Source organism: Tamandua tetradactyla, chromosome 2 (genome assembly GCF_023851605.1).
Source record: "Tamandua tetradactyla isolate mTamTet1 chromosome 2, mTamTet1.pri, whole genome shotgun sequence".
Taxonomy (NCBI): domain Eukaryota; kingdom Metazoa; phylum Chordata; class Mammalia; order Pilosa; family Myrmecophagidae; genus Tamandua; species Tamandua tetradactyla.
In genome coordinates, this window is record NC_135328.1 from 53,862,306 (window position 1) to 53,882,769 (window position 20,464).

At 55.5% G+C, this 20,464-nt stretch overlaps 1 protein-coding gene across 1 annotated transcript in view; it reads right to left on the bottom strand.

Moving 5' to 3' along the window:
• Window positions 1–236: 236 nt before the first annotated feature.
• Window positions 237–20,464, bottom strand: part of FIBCD1 (fibrinogen C domain containing 1) — a 34,678-nt gene continuing 14,450 nt past the window's right edge. The window contains exons 4-7 of the mRNA XM_077133609.1: window positions 20,228–20,364; window positions 7,028–7,124; window positions 1,538–1,717; window positions 237–959 (exon numbers count right to left, since the gene is read on the bottom strand). Of these exons, the coding sequence (XP_076989724.1) occupies window positions 700–959; window positions 1,538–1,717; window positions 7,028–7,124; window positions 20,228–20,364 (674 nt within the window). The 3' untranslated portion in view covers window positions 237–699. The remainder of the gene's footprint in view (window positions 960–1,537; window positions 1,718–7,027; window positions 7,125–20,227; window positions 20,365–20,464) is intronic.

Below are 20,464 nucleotides of genomic sequence, written 5' to 3' on the forward strand. Positions count from 1 at the left end.
GGACGGGGTCGGCCCAGCAGCCAGCGGGAATGGAAACCTCCCAGTCCTGCAGGGACGCGGGTAAGGGTGGGGGTGCTCCATCCAGGAGCTGCTCTGCCTGGGTCCCTGCAAACCCTGTGCCCCAGCCTGGCATCTGGGACTTGGTGGGTGCGAGGCAACCCTCAGCACCAGACACGCGAGGTGCTCTGCAGAGAGTTGGGGTTTCCAGGCACCGGACGTCCGGGCCGCGAGGGCAGGCCTGGCTTCAGCAATACGGGAGCACGTCCCTCCGATCTCCTAAAAGGAAGTCTAGGGGTACTGCTACCTGCCCCTACTTTCTGCATCCTTATGCCGCCGGGTGCTTGGGCTGACAAAGTGGAGGCGCTGCCCGGGGGCGCCGTCCGGAACAGGGCAGGGCGCAGACTCACCCACCCCCCAGGAGAAGCAGACAGCGCCCCAGTGAACGCGGGCAGGCACGCAGGCAGGCCGAATTTTGGACCGTCAAAGTTGCCTCTCAGCAGAGTCAAGAGATAATTTTTGCTATCAAACTGGGGAGCGGGGGCAGTGAGATATGTGACTTCTCCCGCCCAGGGGGCTTAGTGTTGGGGCTGGCCTGGGCCACCCCGACAGCAGAGCAGGCTGACCAAAGGGAAGAGAGCGAGCAGGGGCGGGGCCCCAGGGGTGGGCGGGGCTGGAGCCAGAGGGCGGGGCCGGAGCGAGCTAGCGGTCCTCACGGACTGGCCGGATCTTCATCTCCGAGAACTTGAGTGAATACTGCCAGCCGGTCCAGGAGGACCACTCGACGCCGTCGGCATAGGAGGCGTGGGCACCGCGGAGGTACTGCCCGTTGAGATTGGACGTGTGGCAGTTGCGGTACCACCAGGCGCCGCGGTAGAAGGCAGCGCAGTTGTTCTCCGAGTGGTCGCTATCACGGTCCTTCGTGGTGAACTTCATTCCGCTGTGCTTCAGGAGGGAGTCACCTGTGCAGGTATGCGCACACAGGTGTATACACGTGGGGCATATGCATGCACATGGGTGCATGATGCACTCCGTGGATCTGTGTACACACATGTACACATTGCCCCTACCTACAGATGTGCACACACACCTGCCCCTCCTCACCCCCGTGTGTCTATGCAAGCTCAGAAGCACATCTGGTGCTACCCTGGAGGTGCCTTTGGCTGTCCCTAGGTCTAGGCAATCTCTAACCCACCTCCCGGCTTTTTCATTCACTTCCTGCCTCAGTCTGAGGAGAAAGCCCAGAGAGATTCAGCCACAGCATTTTAGAGGCCCAGCAGAGCCCAAACCCCAGGTCTCCTGGTTCCTGGCTGTTCCTCATCTGGAGGATGGGTGAACAAGCCTGGCTCTGCTGGCTTCACGCTGCAGGGGTGTGAATCAAGTGGGACTTGAAAAGTGGAGGCAAGGAGGCCCCAGGTGAGAAGCCCTGATCCTGCCCTGTAGGGTGGAAACGCAGGACCTGAAGGGACCTCCCTTACCCTCCCAGGTGGAGAGACCGGTGTGCTCCCAGCCCTTCCCTGTTCCCTGTCTGGAGCCTTACCTGCAGTGCCCGAGTAGTCGGCCACAGTGAGGGGGTACCCGTCTTCCTCGGGGTCCACAGAGAACAAGCCCACACCAAAGCTCCCATAGCGGGCATAGGCCGTGCCGTTGTCAAAATCCTCCAGGTCCACGTGCAACTCGTACATGGCCTGCGCGGTCAGGGCGTGGAGCCTCTTGAGCCCTACAGCAGGGGGAGAGAATGGTGGGGAAAGTCCAGAAAACTGGGGCATTTAGGAACTGACCTCCAGGAGAAGAAACAAGAGCTAAGCTTAGGTGGTTGGTGACAGAAAGGGACAATAACGGTCAGGTGCGTCCTGTGGACCCTGTGCTGCTTCCTTCTTCCTATGGGGCTGTGTTTGGCAGGAAATTGAGGGCTTACAGTTTGTACTGTTTGGCTTTCTCTTTCCAAAGGCAGAGATTTTGAGCTGAATGTTGGCAGAAAGATTGTAGGAGTCGGGGATTCTGGAAAATCTTCAGGGGTGGGGTGATGGTACCCCTATCCTCCCTCATACTCTGGGTGTTGGTAGGTACACTTCCTCTGAGCTTTTGCACTTGCTGTTCCCTCTGCCTGGGGCAATTATCCATGCTCCTCCTCACCTGGCTGCCTTCTGTTCACCTTTCAGATCTGACCTCCGCAGGAAGGCTGGCTCATCCCCTGATGGGGTTGGGGACCTCCTCTGCCAACGCAGGTGTTCCCCTACTGGTGTTTCTCATTGTGTCTCAGCTGCCTGTCTCCATGTCCGCCTCCCCACCAGGGTAGAAGCTGGCTGTCCTGTTTGCTGCTGAATCCCAGCATCAGAGATGGGAGCCAGGAACAGTAAGTGCCCAATAAATGCTTGCTGACTTAGAAGACAAAAGAGGTGAAAGGCAGTGCCTGCATCTCCTGCTGCTTCCAGAACCCAGCTCTGCACCTCCACCCCCACCCTGCCCCGCTTTCTTCCTCCTTTTGTCCCTCCTCTCTTCAACTTTCCTGCACCCATCCTAGCCATCTCGCATCAGGCCTCTTTCTCTCTCCGACACACACACATGTTCACACACACACACTCCACACACTCTCTCTGAGGTGCTTCCCTGCTGGTTTGATTACCCTCTTGATTAAGAGGGCATTTAATTAAACGCCTCACGAGTTATCAGGAGCAAGTGACATTTCACCAGCCTTTCCCCCCTGCCTTTCCTTAGATCCAAGCCCCCACGGGTAAGCACGTGCATTCTAAAGGGGTCCGAAGGCTGGTTCACAGCAGCGGAAGACATGGGCTTAGAGAGCATCAGGGTCTCCCCAGGGCCCCCATCTCCCTGCCCCTCCTGCCCCTCTCCAAACCAGAGCTCCAGGGCCAGCTGCTCTCCCTCGCTGGGCCCTGGACTGCACACCTGTGGAGTGGGCACGCACCTGTGGAGTGGGCACGCACCTGTGGAGCGGGCATGCACCTGTGGAGTGGACACACACCTGCCTCCCTGATTTGCCTCCTGGGGTCGATGCCAGGGCCCTTTGTGAAGGGCCAGAAGGGCAGATAGTAGGAATGCCAACCACCAACCCTGCCACCTGGATGGTACTTAACCTTGCCAGAGACTGAGCACTTCATGTGCATTAATTAATCAAATTGAAATAGAATGAGTCACATTTAATTAAAGAATCCCTGTATAGCACTTAGAGCAGTGCCTGGCTCACTGCAAGCGTTTGCTGCTGCTGTCATTCTGATCCAGTGAGACAGGTACTATTATCCTTATTCCAAAATTGAAGGAACTGAGACACAGAGAGGTTAAGTAACTAGCTCAAGTCACACAGCTGGTAAGCAGCAAAGCTGGGATTTAAGCTCAGGCAGAATGACTCAGACTCCTTGCTCTTATTCAGTTCATACCTGGGGCAAATAATATGATGCAGAAATAAGACAAGAGGGAGACTGACCCAGAGGGGTTGCTGGAAGCCTCCTTCCCCCACCACTAACAGTCACTGGTATCCAAAGGCCCACATTAGCATGCTGTTCCTTTTGGCTAAGCAGCATCCAGCTCCTAAGGTGTCATCTTAGTGCCCATGAGGTGAGGCTGGGCACTTTGCCCCACAGGGGTTGGGGCAGGAATGCTGGAGCCTCTGGGGCTTCTCTCTGATTCGGATTTTCCCTCATCTGCAGCCTTCCCCTTGTGAGAGAAGCCTCCCTCCTTAGCACAGCTTTCCTCCATCTTTGCTCTCCAGGTTTGTCCAATCTGTACTGATCTGCCAGAATTACTCCCCACCTGCCAGCTTCCCGGGCCCTGAATGGTGAGCTCCACCCCCACTCTCAGTGTTCAAACGGCAGAGGGCCAGGGAAAGGATTAAAACAGGAAGACCCCCATACTTCACATCATCACCCCAATAAATTTCCAGATGGATTAAAGATCTGAACCTAAAACATCAAACTAAAGAATCATAAGACAAAAGATCTGAACCTAAAACATCAAACTAAAGAATCATAAGACAAAAATACAGCAGATATTTTAAATAAAACTGGCTAGGAGAAAGACTTGGTAAGACAAGGCCTTAAACTTAGAGGACATGAAGAAAAAAAACCTAGCAGGATGGACCGTATAAAACTTTAAAACTCACAGGAAATAATGTTACAGAAAATGCTGAAAGATAAACAATGGGGAGCATGTTTCACATGTGTCAGACAAAGGATCGATATCCTTAATATATAAAGAGCTCCTATAACTCAATAGGAAAAGACAAAACACTCCATGGGAAGATGACAGGGGAATGTGGAAAAGCAGAAGGGAGGCAGCCGAGCAGGGACGCTGAAGGGCTGGGCCTCGAGTTGACATTCTCGTCAGGGTTCCCGGGCATCTGCCAGGAGCTCATCAGGGCCTCGCTTAAACGCCTCCTCCTGCACCTTCTGCTGCTGCTCACAGATTTCAATTAAGATGCCGAGGAGCTGCAGAAAGGCCGGTGCTGTTCCGGGGCGGGTGGCACCGTGGGGACAGGGCCTCCCACCTGGTCACTTGCTCCATAGCTTTTCACATCCACCTCGGTGTGTGAGTGTGTGTGGGGGAAGGGGTCTCTCCCCCCAAGAAGATTCTCTCCCTGAACCCCAACCCGCCCTGCTTTTTATTTAGTACTGGGTAGAGTTAAAAACTCGGTTGGGCTCTGACATGTGAGCCCTGCCAGGGCTCCTCCCACTCACCCCAACACACACACACACACACACACACTTGTGATGTGGACAGTTGGCTGCACCTTCCTTTTCTGCAAAAGGGGGGTGACAATAGGAGGTCCTGCCCATAGGGAGGATGTGAGGATTCAGGGAGCCAAAGCTGCTCCATGCGAGGCTGCGTGCAGTCAGGTGGGGTTGCAGCCACGACGCCTAACTCTGTGTCTGGCATGTCCTGTGGCCAGGACCCGCCTGGGCACCAGGGACACAGTGCAGGTCAGGGCAGAGGGGGTCCTGCCCCTGCGGAGCCCAGGCCTGGGGGAGGCAGGCATTAGTAAACGAAGGCACAGCTCGCCCCCCGGGGGGCCCCGTGCACACATACCTCACTGCCCAGCACAGACGCTCATTGGCACCCGCCCACCTGCCTCTCCCAGGGGTTTCTGCCCACAGTCCTCACGGAACTGGGAGCCCCCTGACCCCTACCTGGCCCGGTCCTCCCCACTCAGCCCCTCCACACTTCCCTCCCTCCGGCCAGCTGCTCTCCGCCCCTCAGCCCTCAGCCCCAGGGGTACGTTTCCAGACATCGCAGCCCAGGGGCAGGGGGGCTAAAGGGAGGGGCGTGCCCGGGGCCCGTGTCGTCGTTCAGGCGAGCAGTTCCATTCCAAGGCCCACGTGGCTATCTTAGTGTGGATTAAAAGTATAAATGGAGAGTGGCTGCTAATGGGCATGGGTTTCTTTTGGGGGCGGGCGGAAGAAAGTGTTCAGGAATTAGTGGTGATAGCTGCACAATCTTGTGAAAATACTTAAAACCATTAAATTGTACAGTTTAAACTGATGCATTTTATGGTATGTGACTATCCACAAACAGAAAAAACCACCTTCCCTCGAGTCACACACTCTCCCCCATAAAACTGGGGTCTCAGACCTCTGATTCTTGAGCATATTCCTGGCTAGAATGAAATTAGATTTTTAAATATTGAGACCATTTAAAAATAGCTATTAAATAGATAGTAGTAATACTCGTGTGCACATTAATCTAAGCGTTTTGAGCCTTTACTTCATGCCAAACATAAACTACACGCTAACAACGGGAAACCCATGTGGGGTGCCGTCCCTTTTTGGGGAGCCGTGCCCATGGTGCCCACAGGGCGGGGCCAGACTCCCTCTGTTCAGGTCCTGCCCGTCCCCCCCCCCCAGCAGCTGCAGCGGGAGCTGGCGTGGGCCGGGGCCGCCGTGCCCCCACCCTCTCACCTTTTCCTACAGGAAAAGGCCCCCTTGCTCCCCCCACCTCCGCTCCCAGGGTTTAGGATTTTTTATTGCTGATTTTTTTAATCAGGGTGAAATTCATATAATCTAAAATGAAACACTGTAAAGCGAACAGTTCAGTAGCATTTCTCACCTTCACCGTGCACTGCAGCCACCACTTCTAAACATTTTCTTCACCCCAAAATAACACCTCACACCCAATAAGCAATTGCTCCCCATTCTTCCCACTTCCCGCCCCCCACCCCTGCCAACCCCTGGCAACCACAGCTGTGCTTTCTGTTTCTAAGGATTTACCATCTCTGGATATTTCATATAAATGGAGTCATACAATCTGGGACCTTTTGTGTCTGGCTTCTCGTATTTAGTTTCATGTTTTCTAGATTCCTCCCTGGAAGGCTCGTTCCTTTCTACGGGTGAGTAATATTCCATCGTGCGCACAGACCACATCTTGTTTATCCGTTTGTCCACTGACAGACACTTGGGTCGCTTCCACCTTCCGGCGACCGCAAATAATGCTGCTACGGACATTCGTGGGCGAGTTTGAGGCCCTGTTTCCAATGATTTCAGGGCTACACCTGGGAGTTGCCGGGTCACCTGGGAATCCCATGGGTAGCTTTCGGAGGAACCGCCAACTTGTTTTCCACAGCGGCCGCACCATTTTACATGCCCACAAGCAAAGCAGAAATGTTCCAATTTCTTCATGTCTTTGCCAACATTTGGTAATTCCCATTTTTGTGAATTACGGACGTACTAATGGGTGTGCAGTGGGACCTCTCTGTGGGCTCCTAGCTTTTTTACCACCAGGGTTTCCAGGGGAGCGTGGGCCCTGACCGTCCCTGGCTTCCTTTCTCCTGTTCACCCGGCTACAGTGACACATTCCTCATCACTCACATTGACTGCAGTGTCCTTCTCACTGACCTCACGGGCACCAAACCCGCCCTACATGCAGGACGTGTGAGCTGACTCAGGTGTGAGGAGGCCAGGGAAGCCCAGAATGCACATGCGTTTCGGGAGGGGCTTTGATCTGGACAGCGACAGCCCTGCTCCCTCGTTCTGGCATGCTCGGGGAGAAGGCCCTGCCAGGGGGTGCGGCCCGCGGAGCTCACCCAACCAGTGCTCTCCCGTGAGCTTGCCGAAGCCGTCCCGGTATGCCTCCCAGCCTCGGAAGAAGTTCACTGAGCCGTCCTCCCGGCGCTGAAACACCTGCAAGGGAAAGAAGACGGAGGAGGGACAGCTGGCACCAACCAGCGCAGGGACCCAGGCCCCGCCCTTGCCCAGCCTGCTCCACCCACTCCCCTCGGCCCCCTCCCCGCCCGCCCGCTGGCAGAGGGCAGGGGCTGGGCCTGTCGTCTCCCCCAGTGTCAGTGGCTCCTAGCACAGGGGCCTGGGACAGAGCAGGGGCTTGGAGCCTCGTGGCGCCTGAGGTGGGGCTGCCTGAATGCTCGCAGGGCCCTAAAACACCCTATTAAGGTGTAAGAAATTATGGTGGTCTTGGGTGGGGTGGGTGCTGCCTCACTGTTGGACCCTGCACCAGTCCCATCCCTGCTCTGGACCTCAGTTTCCCCATTGGTGAAATAAGGAGGGTGGGCAAGGAAGGGTCCTGCTATCCTTTTCTACGTCAAACAAAAAGAAACCCAATTCTCATGGGGTTTTTGAAATGTTTTTTTTTTGTGTGTGTGTGTGAGAAATATAACATATACACAAAGAGCAGAAAGAAAAAGCAGTAATTTTCAAAGTACATTTTAACAAGTAATTACAGAAAAGATTTCAAAGTTTGGTCTGGGTTACCATTCCACATTTTCAGGTTTCCCCTTCTACCAGCTCCAAAACACTGAAAGCTAAAAGAACTTTCATTATGATGGTTCCGCTGTCATACTTGTTTGTTAAACCCTATCTTCTGTTATAACTCCTTGTTCTCCTTTGATCCTATTTCCAATCTAGCCTTGGAACCCTGTGGAGGTTGTAGGTTTCAGGAAGGTAAACTTACTGCATGAAACTTTTGTAGAATCTCAGATAGAGCCCTAGGCATTCTTTGGGGTTGGAAAGAATGGTTTTGGCTGAGGTTTGACAAACCACGATAATAACAGTATCTAGCTGAAGCTTGTGTTAGAGTAGTCGCCAGAGTAGCCTCTTGACTGTTTGAATAGTCTCAGCCACTGATACCTTCTTTGTTATAATTCTTTCCCTCCTTTTAGTCTGGAAGGTAATGTTGATCCCACAGTGCCAGGGCCAGGCTCAACCCTGGGAGTCATGTCCCACGTTGTCAGGGAGACTTTTACCCCTGAATGTCATGTCCCATGTAGTGGGGAAGGCAATGATTTCCATTCTCAAGTTTTTAAAAACCAAGACCAACCTCCCTCTCCTAAGGTGCTCCATCTCTCAACATGCCAGACCCACGCATTACCACCTTCCCCAAATAAAAATGCCCAGACAAATGGACCAGGGACCTGGGTGGGGAGAGGGGAGGGGACCCTGGGAAATCAGAGTCCGAGCCACTTCTCAAGGGAAGAAGAGGAGTCTGCAGCCAGGCTGGGTTGTGACTTGGGTCCAAAATGAGCAGGCAAGCTGCCTCTGCTCTTCATTTTAATAACATTCTTGATCTGGGAGTCGGGAATCCCATCGGTTAAATTGCTTTGAAATAAGTACCACGCTGGTCCAGGCCAGAGCTGCCTTGAGTATTTACAAGATCCGCTGACAATCCTGTTCCCAGCTCGCCTCCACCACCCCTCCTGGCTGCAGCCTCTTTCTGTTTAACAAGCCTTTTCCTTGCTCGTTTGCAGAGGCAGCACCCCCTCCTGCTGCCGACCCGCCTCCATCTGTGGCAGTATCTGATGGGTTAGAGATTTGGCTGCGGCAGCAGCGAGCTGCCAGTTCCATTACTAAGCAGCCTGATTTCCGTCGCTCGGAACTGCCCGGGTGCTCGTCTGGCCGGCAGCGTCTGCTAGGTGAGCGTTTGCCGGATGCTTCGCGTCCGTGGGGACATGTCAGTCACAGCATTTGGGCAGCTTTGACGTCAAGGAGCTGGAGGGAGATGACACCACCTCCTTTTTTTTTTTTTCTCTGTTCCCTCAAATGTGGCGCAGCCCTGAAATCTGAAAGTCCTCAGAAGGGACTGGCTCGGTGCGAAAGGAAATTCAATAAGGCTTGGAGAGATCTGAGAGGTATTGATGGCTGGAGATTTGGACCCTGAGCACGTGCCCTTTGAAAGGCCTAAAGGCCTAATCCTGGCAGAAGCTTAGGCGCTCCCCAGAGAAGGGATCGGGCAGCTGTCAGCTGATTTCCACCGCAGGAGGGGAGCTCGAGGGGCTGGCAGGGCGGGAAGCCCCCTGGGAGACCCAGCTCTCGGCGGAGGCCCGCTCGGGCACTGCCACACAGAATGAGCCTCCCTGACAGGTGGAGGAGCACGGGGGCAAAGGATTTGGGTTCCAGAGCCCCTCGGCCATTTTGGCAAGTCTCTCTGCTTCTAGAAGCCTCAGTTTCCTCATCTGTGAGGTGGAGAGCATATGGCACCTACACCATGGGCCGAGAGTGAGCACAGGGCCTGGCACATAGCCTGTGCTCAGTAAAAGCCAGCTGGATGATGACAGAGATAGTGGAGACAGAGGCCCAGACGCCCTGACTGGCAGGGCTCCCACGTGCTCGTCCCCTCCTCTCCACAGGGGATCTTCCCCAAGCTTCTTCATTCATTCAGACATTCCAGTGAGCACCTCTGTGCCAGGTGCCAGTTGGGGAAACTGAGTCGGGGGCATGTGACCAGGGCCTTGGAGACCTTAGAGTCAGAAGGACAGAGGGGGAAGACGTACGTGCACAGGGGACCTCTCACCCAAGCCAAGAAGCCATGGGGAGAAGGTGGGTCTGCCCGCAGGCCTGGGCTTCTGGGAGGATTTCCAGGGTGGCCCTGGAAGGCCAGTGGAGGGGAGAGGGTCCTGGGCCCAGCGTATGGCCAAGGAAAGTCCCCTGCTGAGTCTCACTTTCCCACTGGTAAGCCCCACCTGTTCTGTTCTACTCTGTTCCACCCTATTTTATTTAAAAGAGAATGTTGAGCCCTACCCATTCTATTGATTTCTCCACCTTCTAATGGACACGATCGTGACCCACAGTGTGGGAGCCACGACTCCAGTGCTGCGGCCTTTGCGGGGGGCTGTCCCTATGCCCGGGCTCCGCGGCCGAGAGACTGAGGCGTGTCGGCCCCATGAGGCGCGCAGAGCACAGGAGCCCTGGCCCTGCCCTCCTGCCGACCACAGCCCCATGGGGCCAGACAGCAGTGAGGGCGGTGGGTCACGGGGTCACACGGTCCCCCCCCCCAGGTCCTCTGGAAGCGTGGACACGCTTTGTCTTACTCCAGAGTCCAGAGTGGACTGCAGCTGTGGCTTCAGATTTGCGGAAAGCCAGCTGCACAGGAGACATAATGTCACCAAGTGGGAAGCCTTCAATTACAGAGCGATGATCAGCGGACGGGAAGAGACAAAGGAAGGAAGCGAGCAAAGGATCCACTTGTCCACTTCTCCCGCCTTCTGCCCTGCCCGTAAAATATGAACGCCCGCTTAGGTGAGGAACAAAAGGGGGGAGGGGAGGTGGAAGGGGAAAAGCCAGATAACAAAATATTTATTTATTTATTTCGAGGCTAAAATATTAAATTTGTCCGGCTCCTGAGGCATCTCCTTTGAGTTCCGGCTGCAAAGCAATTTGATGCAAAGACGCTCGTCTCCGCCGGCCTCCTGGGTGGGCTCCGCGAGTGGGAAGACAGACAGAGCGTGTTTTCTTGGTTGAGGATTCTCAAAAGCCAGCTGCCTGCTGCCCGGCGCGCCTTCCAAGCGCCTGCCGGGGGCTCTGCCAAGGGAGCGCTGGTCCACAGGGCCCTGCAGATGGTGTTGGTGGTTTGAAGGAAGGAGAGACAGCAGAAGGGAGAGGCTTGAGAGGATGGCCGCCCCCCCCCCTCCCTCGCCGCAGCGCCGGAGGGACGGGTTTTGGCTCCTGTTTGGCAGATGCGGAGACTCGGGCCTGGGCTCATGGGGCAGAGCAGGGGGTGCCTCAGGGCTGCGGTGCTCAGGGCCGGGCTCTCCCCACTGAGAAGGCCGAAAGAGGGGGGGACTGCCGTGGAGCCCCCCACCAGCTGTCTTTGTGTTTCGGCTCAGGCAGGATGGATGTTGTCCCCTGCTGTACCTCTGAGCCCCGACCCACAAAGTCTTCATCGTGAGCTGAGCCATGCTGGCTCCAGGAGACCCGAGCTCCGTCCGGAGTCCGGCCAACAGGCTGTGCGGCTGGGCCACCGTCTGAGCTCGGCCTCCCCCTCTGCAAAACCAGAGCCCCTGACTTGACTCTGGCCCCCAGAAAGGTCAAGGCCCCAACAGAGATGGACGCACCAGCAGCAGCCACGGGGCAGGGCATCTCCCCACCCAGCACTTTCTGTAGAGCCCTGTTCCTCAGTTTTCTCATCTGTAAGACAGGATTATAATAGCCCCTATCCACAAGGAACCCAGTGGGGATTCATGGGCTGCTAAAACACAGCGCTCAGTATTGGTAACCATCATCGCTGCAGGGTCTGCTGGGAACTCAGAGGAGGTGTGAGCTGGTCTGCTTGGGCCCGGCAGGGTGGTGGTGGTCCAGGAGGGCTTCTTGGAAGAGATGCTCAAGCTGAACTGCAGTTTGAGCAGAACCTTAGAGGGTGGTCAGAAGGGCTGAGGCCCAAGTGATGGAAGAGGGGGGGTTGAATGCAAACCCCGCAAGATGGGATGGTGGTGGGGAGTGTGGTTCTGCGACCTTAGAAAGTTCCCCAGGAGCTGGCATCTGAGATTTTCCTACATTATGATGAAGCTGCTCTGCTGCAGAACCAGGTTTGGGCATTGTGCTGGTTGAGTAGCTGCAGCAGCCACCTGCCTCCTGGACCTCCTGAGCAGGTGCTTCCGGGAAGGGAGACGGAGGACCTGTGGCAGAGGCAGATTCTTGTTCTTAAAGAACAAAGAACTTGGACACGTGAGTAAATGTAGCCTTTGAAAGGTGGCCCCTGGGGAGACTTTGCCTGTATTCCTGGGAGACTGTCACTCCTTCAGTCCTTTTGGACACCTCTGTGAAGTGTCCTCAGGAAGCCGCCAAGCTTGATGACAAGGGTACGGGCTCTGGAATAAGGCAGAGTTGAGTTCAAATCCTGATTCTGCCTCTCACAGGTGTGAGGCCTTGTCACCAAAGCTTCCTGAGCCTGCTTCTGTCACTGTAAACAGGCCCCACAGCAGCCCCTCTGGCACACCTCCAGGGTGGCGGTGAGACTACCACAAGGCCAACGTGCAAATCAGGCAGCGCACAGTAGGCCCAACCAAAGTCACCTCCTCCCCTTCAGACCAGATGCCGAGCCCAGAAGGAAGTCGGGCCCACTCCTTGTTTTTGACTGAAAATGGTACCCCCAGGCTTGGCACCCCGCCACGTTTCCTGGGCTTGGCAGCAGCGTGCGGCTCCTGGCAAAGCAGTGCTCAGAGCTGCCATTTATCAAACGCTGCGCCACGCGCCAGGGCCGGGCTGAGCACTTCACATGCGCAATCCCATTTACATTAGAAGTTTGAAAAATCCAAAATGCTCTGGACAGAGCAGGTTTTCTCGGCAGAGATGGGTCAAGAGAATGCAGGGATGGCTTCACCGGTCACCGAAGCCATTAAGAGCGGGTGGGCTCTGGGGGCCACGCCCCAAGGCACTGAGGGGCCAGCTCTGGGCCAGCAGCAGCCTGGGGACACGGTGGCCCACTGCTGTCGTGGCACATCCCTCTCCCACCAAGGTGCCAGGTCAGGTGGGGCCGCAGCCTCCGCGTGAGCAGGGTGGGGCCAAGGTCCCACTCCGAGCACCCAGCACTCCTACTGCCTGGCCCCTCCCCCGGGCTGAGGCCGCCAGGTGGCCGGGTGGGGGATGGGGGGTGGGGTAGGGGAGCTTTTCATCTCGCAGCTCAGGTGGCGGCCCCTTTGATGTCTTCCAAGTGAGGGAAGGATGTTCCTCTTCTCCTGGAGAGCTCAGGTAGGGAGCGGGAGGCGGGAATGGCGGCGGGGAGGGAGAGGGTTTCACGCGCAGCAGAGCCAATTAGAGGCAAAGCTGACCCCACTGACCCCGCGCGACAACGAGGCGCCTGGCAGAGCATGGCAGTCGTGCCAGGCGGGGCTTTGGGCGACGCGGCGGCGGGGGCTCCCGGCAGTCCGCCCGGGGCCACGGCACCTCCACGCGCAGGTCCTGCTGTAGCAGACGCTTAGCAGGACCTGGTGCCGTGTGGCCCCGGCCCAGGATGGTGCAAAGAGGATAATGAGGCCCAACGGCAGCGCCAGCCCCACCCCGCGGATCTCAGCAGGGGCCAGGCTGGGCCGCAGTCCACAACGTCGTCGGGCTCCAGAGTTGGAGGGGGCAGCAGGCTGGGCCCCCACGGGTGGTGCTGGGCAGAGGCCTCCCTCTCCCACCCAGAACCCGCAACGGGCTCTACACGCGGCCACCCTGTTCCTGAGGCCCTGCAAGGCGGGCAGCTCAGGACCGCAGGGCCCCCGGCTGGCCAGATGAGGAGGGGACGCTCTGAAACCTGAGTGCCCAGCCTGGCTCACGCAGCGGTGGAAGGGGAGGCGGAAACCTTCTGAATGAGGGTGTTTGGCCTCTAATTTTAAGAATCTCCCTCTCCTTTAAAAACCCAGCTTGAGTGCAAGAGCCTGGAGGGTGAGCATCTGTTCCCAAGGCCTTCCCAGTGTCCAGCAGGGGCCTCCCCTCCTCCTGGTCCCTCACAGGCCAGCAGCCTGCCGATGACGCTGACTTCCCACACCTGTGAAGCAGCGCTAAGTGAGCCCCATTTCAGAGATGAGAAAATTGAGGCTTAGAGACACGACGTCGCGCTGCCCCCAAAGCACCAAATATCGCTCAATCAGCAAGAACTGAGAGCCAACAGCCCAGAGGCCCCAGGCTGGCTGGCACAGCTCCTGCCCCACAGGGCTCAGGGTCCACCCAGGAGACAGACAAGAAGCAGGGTGGGCAGATAATTCCCTGGACACACCTGTGGTGGGTGCAATGAAAGAGCAAGAGGGGACTCACCAGAGAACAAGGACCGAGCTGGGCCTGGAAAGGAAGGCCCCTTGCCCAGGGTCACACAGCCAGCAGGGCAGCCAAGCAGGGCCAAAGCGTCTCCTACTCACACCCGGGCCCTTCCTGCCATGTGGGCAGCCTCTCCTCTCTACCCTACTATAGGGCAGAGGTGGGCAGATGCATATGTCAAATTCAAGAGTGGTCTTGACAAGAAGAGTGACCCCTGTGTGGCCCTGTGTGGCCTGAGCCACCACGGCCTTTGGGGAGAGTGGACAGGAGGCTTTGGCTCAGCGAGGGCCAGCAGCAGCCACATTAGCTGAAAGGCCATCTATAGGTGTCAGTTGATCCATCTTGTGGTCTCCCCACCTCAAGGGGCCCCATGGCCCCATTCCCAGACATGGCAGCTCCCACTGACTGCAGCAAGGATTCAGGGAGACAGCGTGTGGGCCCATGGAATCATGCATCCTAAACTGCAACCCCACACCCAATGCACCCCTCCGCCCTGCCTGTCGGGGTCACTCCCTTCCTTAGCTATCCTGTAGGTGGCCTCAGGAGCAAGCCCAACTCCTAATTTTCCTGTGCCATCCACATGACCCAGGACCCACCCCCCCCAACCTTAGACTCGCATGCCAGCAACATGGAACCACTTGGAGTCCCAGAGCAAGCCATGCCATCTCTCTACAGACCTGCACATGTGCTTGGAAAATATCCCCTGCTTTACTCTGCCTCATACATTGGCATGGAGGTACCCCCAATCTTTTGCTTGCCCAGGCTGGGTTAGGTGCCCTCCTCGGGCCATCCCCCATGCTTCCCTCCAGCCATCACACCGCTAAGCAATTGTCAGCTGGCTAGTCAACCTCACTGCCAGGCTGGGAGCTCACTGGTCTGACTTGTTCCCTGTGGATGCCCAGGCTGGCCCATTGCTGGCCCTCAGTGACTGGATGCTAAATAACTTGAGAGCCACGGTGCAGCAGGCCATTCACCAGCATGCACGAGGCTGGGCCTCAGGAGGCCTGGGTGCTGCCCTAGCCTGGCCACTCTCGCTTGCTGGGTAGCCTTGGACAAATTTCCTAACCTCTCTGAAATTGCCCCGCTGGCCTCCAGGAGTGGGACGGGTTGACTCAATGCCAGGTAAGCAGTGGTATATTAACTGTAAAGCACCTCTTGAGTGGGCAGGGCTGCAGAGTCATATCCTTGCCCACTCGATCTCTCCAGAAAGCAGGTTCTGGTTGGAGTGTCCAGTCCCGGGGTCCCTGGGGACAAGCTCCAGGGAGCTTGTTTGCCAGAGAGGACGATGTGGTGTCGGCCCCTGAGGCCTGGCAGTTTGGACAGAGGGGTCTAATGAGAACGGATGGCATCAGGCCCCGGAGAGGCGGGGCCAGCTCCCTCCCAAACAACAATTGAGTTTCTCAGCGATTCTGTGTGGCAGGGTGGTGATCCTGACAGATGCCTGTAGGTACCCGAGAAAAGATTGCTTCTGACGGAAGCCCAAATGGATATTAACGTTTATCGGCCGGGCAAGCATTTCTCAGACTGCAACAGCCTGACTTCTGCGGCCTCTCGGGGCTCCGGGCCCCGGATCCAGGTGTCTGAGCGTGAGGGCTGAGTGGAACGCCGCTCCTCATTGACTTCCTCTCCTGGCCTCTGAATCCCAGGTTGTAGGAATTACCTGCCTCCCGGCTCAGACCCTGATGGGCTCCCCCAGAGATTGGTTTCAAGTCCACCCAAGTGGAAGATGCATAGCCTCGACTGGCGTCTCAGTCTTTCATTAAGCCTGTCCTAACCCTTAACACTGATTTCTGGGCTGCGCCTGGTGCATTCACTGTTCTGCCCACGGAAGGGTTTCAGAGGCAAATGCCATAACTCAGATGTTCTAGGAGTTAGGAAAACAAAAGAGCTTTTAACCCCCAGACACGAAGCCAGTCCATTTAAAAGCTCTCCTCTGGAGCTTGAAGACAAGTTTAGAGATATGTCTGTTTGGAGCTGTTTGGGGGATTCTTGCCTGCTCTCTCACTGGCTCCTAACGGCAGGCTCTGCCCTCCAGCTCGCCTCGCCCCTCTGGCCCCCCCTCACTCAGGCCTCCCCCACATCTGGCCCCTGCCCAGGACAACTGACCTCTTTCAGAACTCTCCCCAGCTGTCCTAGCCCTGTGTCCCACCGTATACCCCCCCTCGCAAGGCTTCCCTCTCCTCCCTTCTTCTCGGTCATTTGCTTTATCTGAAGTTAAACTTCTTCCCTGAGCATTTGTAGGCGTGGAAATCAATACACTACAAATAGTCAACACCGAACTCCTTGGTGAGAAAAGTGAGTCCTCGGACCAGCCTCTCCTCACACCCAAGTGCCAAGGTCAGAGGCTGGGAAGCTTCTATCTGGGCACATCTGGAAGCAGATGAACCCCCAGCTCCCACTGCTCCATGGCCCTGGGACTGTTCCCTGGGCCGTGGTGGGGGGTCTCCACCTCGGGGGGAGCTCGGAGAGAGCTCGGAGAAGGGTGAGGTTTCATGCATCCTGCTCACTGCTGAGCTGTCACCACCTCGCTCGGGGCACGGCTCACTGTCAGAAACAGTCTTCAAAACCCGATCGCATGCTACATGCTCCACGAGCATTTCATAACGGAAGGTCAACCCCACAAAGTACTAACGTGGACAAGTGTCTCGTTGGCCACCCTTCCTATAGAGAATTCCCATCTTCTGAGGTTTGGTGGGAGGCAGAGCACAACTCCCACCACAGCTGTTAAAAACGGCAGCTATTTGCTTTCCCAGCCTCCCTGGCAGTGGCACCTGCAGGCCTGTCACCCAGGCTCCACCAACCAGAGGCACCCACTGACTCTGAAGCAAGAGCTGGGGAAGCCATGCAGGGGCAAAGGGCACCTTCTCAAAGGTAATGGTGAGTTATGTCCCAGGCCAGTCCCAGCTGCCACCTTGGTGGGGTGACCATGTCCAGGTTTAGCCGTGTCCAGTGTTCAGTGGCAGGAGCCCTGGGGCAGTGGGGTTCTCACCAGGAAACCTGTGGCCGGCTTGCCTGGCTCTGAGCTGGTTTTGGGGGTTTTCCTGTCTTTCTTGAGTACATTCCTCTTCTACATAAATCCGCTACTTTCTGTGGCTTGCAATGAAGACCTCTAACTGCGCGGGTGGGTACGCCATTTCACAGCTGAGGAAACTGAGTACTGGGGAATGTAAGTACCTTTCCCAACGCCCTACTGCAGGGCTGAGAGTCATACACGGATCAGTCTGCGGATGCCGGAGCCCAAGTGTGCGACCCCTCTGTGCACGGGCTCGATCGAATGCCCGCCACCCAAACAAGCAGGCCACTTCCTCCCTTCTCTCCCTGCTCCAGCCCAAGGATACACACTCTCAAGTTATGGTTCCTGAAGCATAGTTCTCATCCCTGTCCTTCCTCTAACACCCTCAATAGCTCCCCAGTTTCTGCCCCAAACCCTATAGCCTGGGATAGTGACACCTCTAGCCTCACCTTATCCCTGTGCCCCACGTCCTAGCTGACTCTATTTCCTGAATATGCCACATGCTTTCTGACTCCCAGACCCTGGTTCCCTCTTCTGGCATACCTTCTCCTTCCCCACACTCAGAAATCCCCCCCTCTAAGGCTCATCAGAAATGCCGCCTTCTCTGGAAAGCTCGTTCAGGGCCTTCTTCCCCTCTCTGCTGACAGTGACTTCTCACCCCAAATCTCCAGACTCTAAATTTCTTGGAAGGACCGGGACAGGGACTTCCCATTTCCATACTTCTCCAGTACCAGTGCACAGCAAGTGCTCAAAAATGACTGTCCAACTGAAATTAAACATGAAATTGAAAATCCATTGCTGCTGGTCCTCCTTTCTGTTGTCACTGGCTGTCCCAACCACACCCAACGTGGGGAGACCAAGCAGCTCTCAGGGTAGTACATGAATTCCATGGACAGCAGTACAGATTGTTCACAGCTACAGGGCACCCGGCCAGAGGGACAAGGCAGAGCTGAAAATCAATTCACATCTGCTCTCCCGGCCAAGCCCTGCACGCTCGCACGGGACCACACCTGCCCAAGGGAAGAGTCATGCATTTTTAAGTTTGCAGAAAGTCACCCAATGGCCGGCAGTGGCTCTGCTGAACTGGGGCCACCCCGAGTCTGAGTCACGAGAGCAGGCCAGAAGCCCAGCAATTGGAGGTGAGGGGAGTGGCAAGTTCATTTCCCATCTGTCAGTAATCCCCTGGCTCTCAGATGGGGTTCAGCAAACCGTGGCTCACAGGCCAAACCCTGCTTGCTGCTGGCTTTTGTGGGGCCTGGATGCTAGGAATGGTTTTAGCATTTTATTAATGGTTAGAAAAAAAATCAAGAGAAGAATGTTTCGTGACACACAAAAATTACATGAGATTCAGATTTCAATGTTCATAAATAGTTATTAGAACACAGCCAAGCCTATGCATTTACAGTTTGTCTGCAGCTGCTTTAGCCCTACAAATGCACAGTTAGGTAGTTGCTACTGAGGCTGCTGGAGACCAGTGGAGACTATCAGAGACTATCGCCCACAAACCTAAAATACTGGCTATCCAGAGACTCCCTGCGGAGGGGGGGGAGTGTTCAAACCAGGGGCCTCTGCCCCACCCCATTTCTCTCAGCTCCAGGGCAATTTCAGGGGCACCAATAGCCATCTCCCCCCTCCCCTGCCGCCCTTCAATTTGTGGTTGAGACCCGTCACTGCCTACCACTTCCCACCCAGACTGGAACCAGGAGACGCAGGGAATTCACATTAGCTCCTCACCAGGAAGCAGGTGGGGTTCTGCGCCAAGTAGCTCATCCACACTTGGTTTCTTTCACACACACAATGAGCAGCCCTCATCATCGCCACTCCTTCCCACGTCCGCCAGCCACACTCCATGTGCCCCAACCCAGCACCCCACTCCTCGAAGGCGTAGGAAGGCCCTTCCCAATGCGAATAATGGATAACCACAGAAGTCAAGCATTAACTCAACAACAAGTAAACAAAGAACCCAATTTAAAAATGGGCAAAAGACTTGGTTAGACATCTCTGCAAAGGAGATAGATAAATGGTCGATAAGCACATGGAAAAGGTAAATCAAGACCACAATGAGATACCATTTCACACCCACTAGACTGACCATCATCAAAAAAAGGAAAATACAAAGTGTCGACGAGGATGAGGAGAAATTGGAGCACTTGTACGCTTCTGGTAGGCAAGTAAAATGGTGCAGTTCCTCAGGAAGTTAGCACAGATGCCCACATGACCCAGTAACTCCACTCCTAGGAATAAACTCCCAAGAACTGAAAACAGGAACTTGAACAAATGTTTGCACACCAATACGCATAGCAGCATTATGTGCAACAGCCAAAAGGTGGAAACAACCCAGATGTCCATCAACAGACAAACAAACAGCATGTGGAACATACTCACAGTGAAATACTACACAGCCAGGGGAAGGGATGAAGTTTCGATACATGCCACAAGATGGACACACCTTGAAAACATCATGCTGAATGAAATAAGCCGGACACAAAAGGACAAACAGTATATGGTTTCACTTGTATGAAATATCTAGAGTAAGCAAATTCGTAGAGACAGAAAATAGATACGAGGTTATCAGCAGGGCAGGGAGGAATTAGGAAACTATTGCTTAACTGTCTGTGGTGATGCAAAAGTTTTGATAATGGGTGCTGGTGATGGTACTGTGAATGCGATTAATAGCACTGAATTGTACACTTGAAATGGTTAAAAAGGGAAATTTTGTTTTATATGTATGTGACCACGAATTAAAAGATTTTAATTAAAATTTTAATTTAAAATTAAAAATTAAAAGAAAAAAAAAGTCAGGTGTCCACACCTGTTGGTCCTTGAACTCATGTTAGCAATAGGCTCCTGGCACCGCCTTTCATCCCAGGAGCCTATCCCGACTTGCACAACACCCAGTGAGAAATGCTGAATTCAGAGAGGGCGGGGGACCCAGGCAGCACAGGTGGCTCTGTGAACAGGTGACGTGCTGAACGTCTGCTCCAGGTGGGCCCCCCAAGGGGTTAGCTCACCACCACTTTTTCCCATTTCAGATTTCTGTGGGTGTGGAGTTCTTCCGCTAGATTATGGCCAGATTTGTGGGAGGCTGGAGCAGAAAAGTATTGGGTGCAGGGCTGGGTGAGAGGCTGCCTGGAGCACCCTGGGTTTATCTGTGTGGACAGCCTTCAGGATCACCCCAGGCCTCCCCAATTTGCAGAGCCACGAGGAGGCCGGGGCCTGGCTGAGCTGGCCTCCCGCCTGAGAGACTCACCGTCCAGCCGCCACCATCAGTGCTCATGTCACAGTAGACCTGGAAGCCGGCAGGGTAGTGGGTGGGAAAGATGGAGTAAATGCCATCTTCCTGCTGTCCGCTCAGGAGGACGTCCAGGCAGTCCCGCGGCCGAGAGCCTGACACAGGGCAGGGCTGTCAGGATGGCGGGTCATGGGCTGGGGACCCAGGAGTCCTGCCCACCTCCCTCTCTCCAGCACTGTCCCTGGGGCTCTCTGA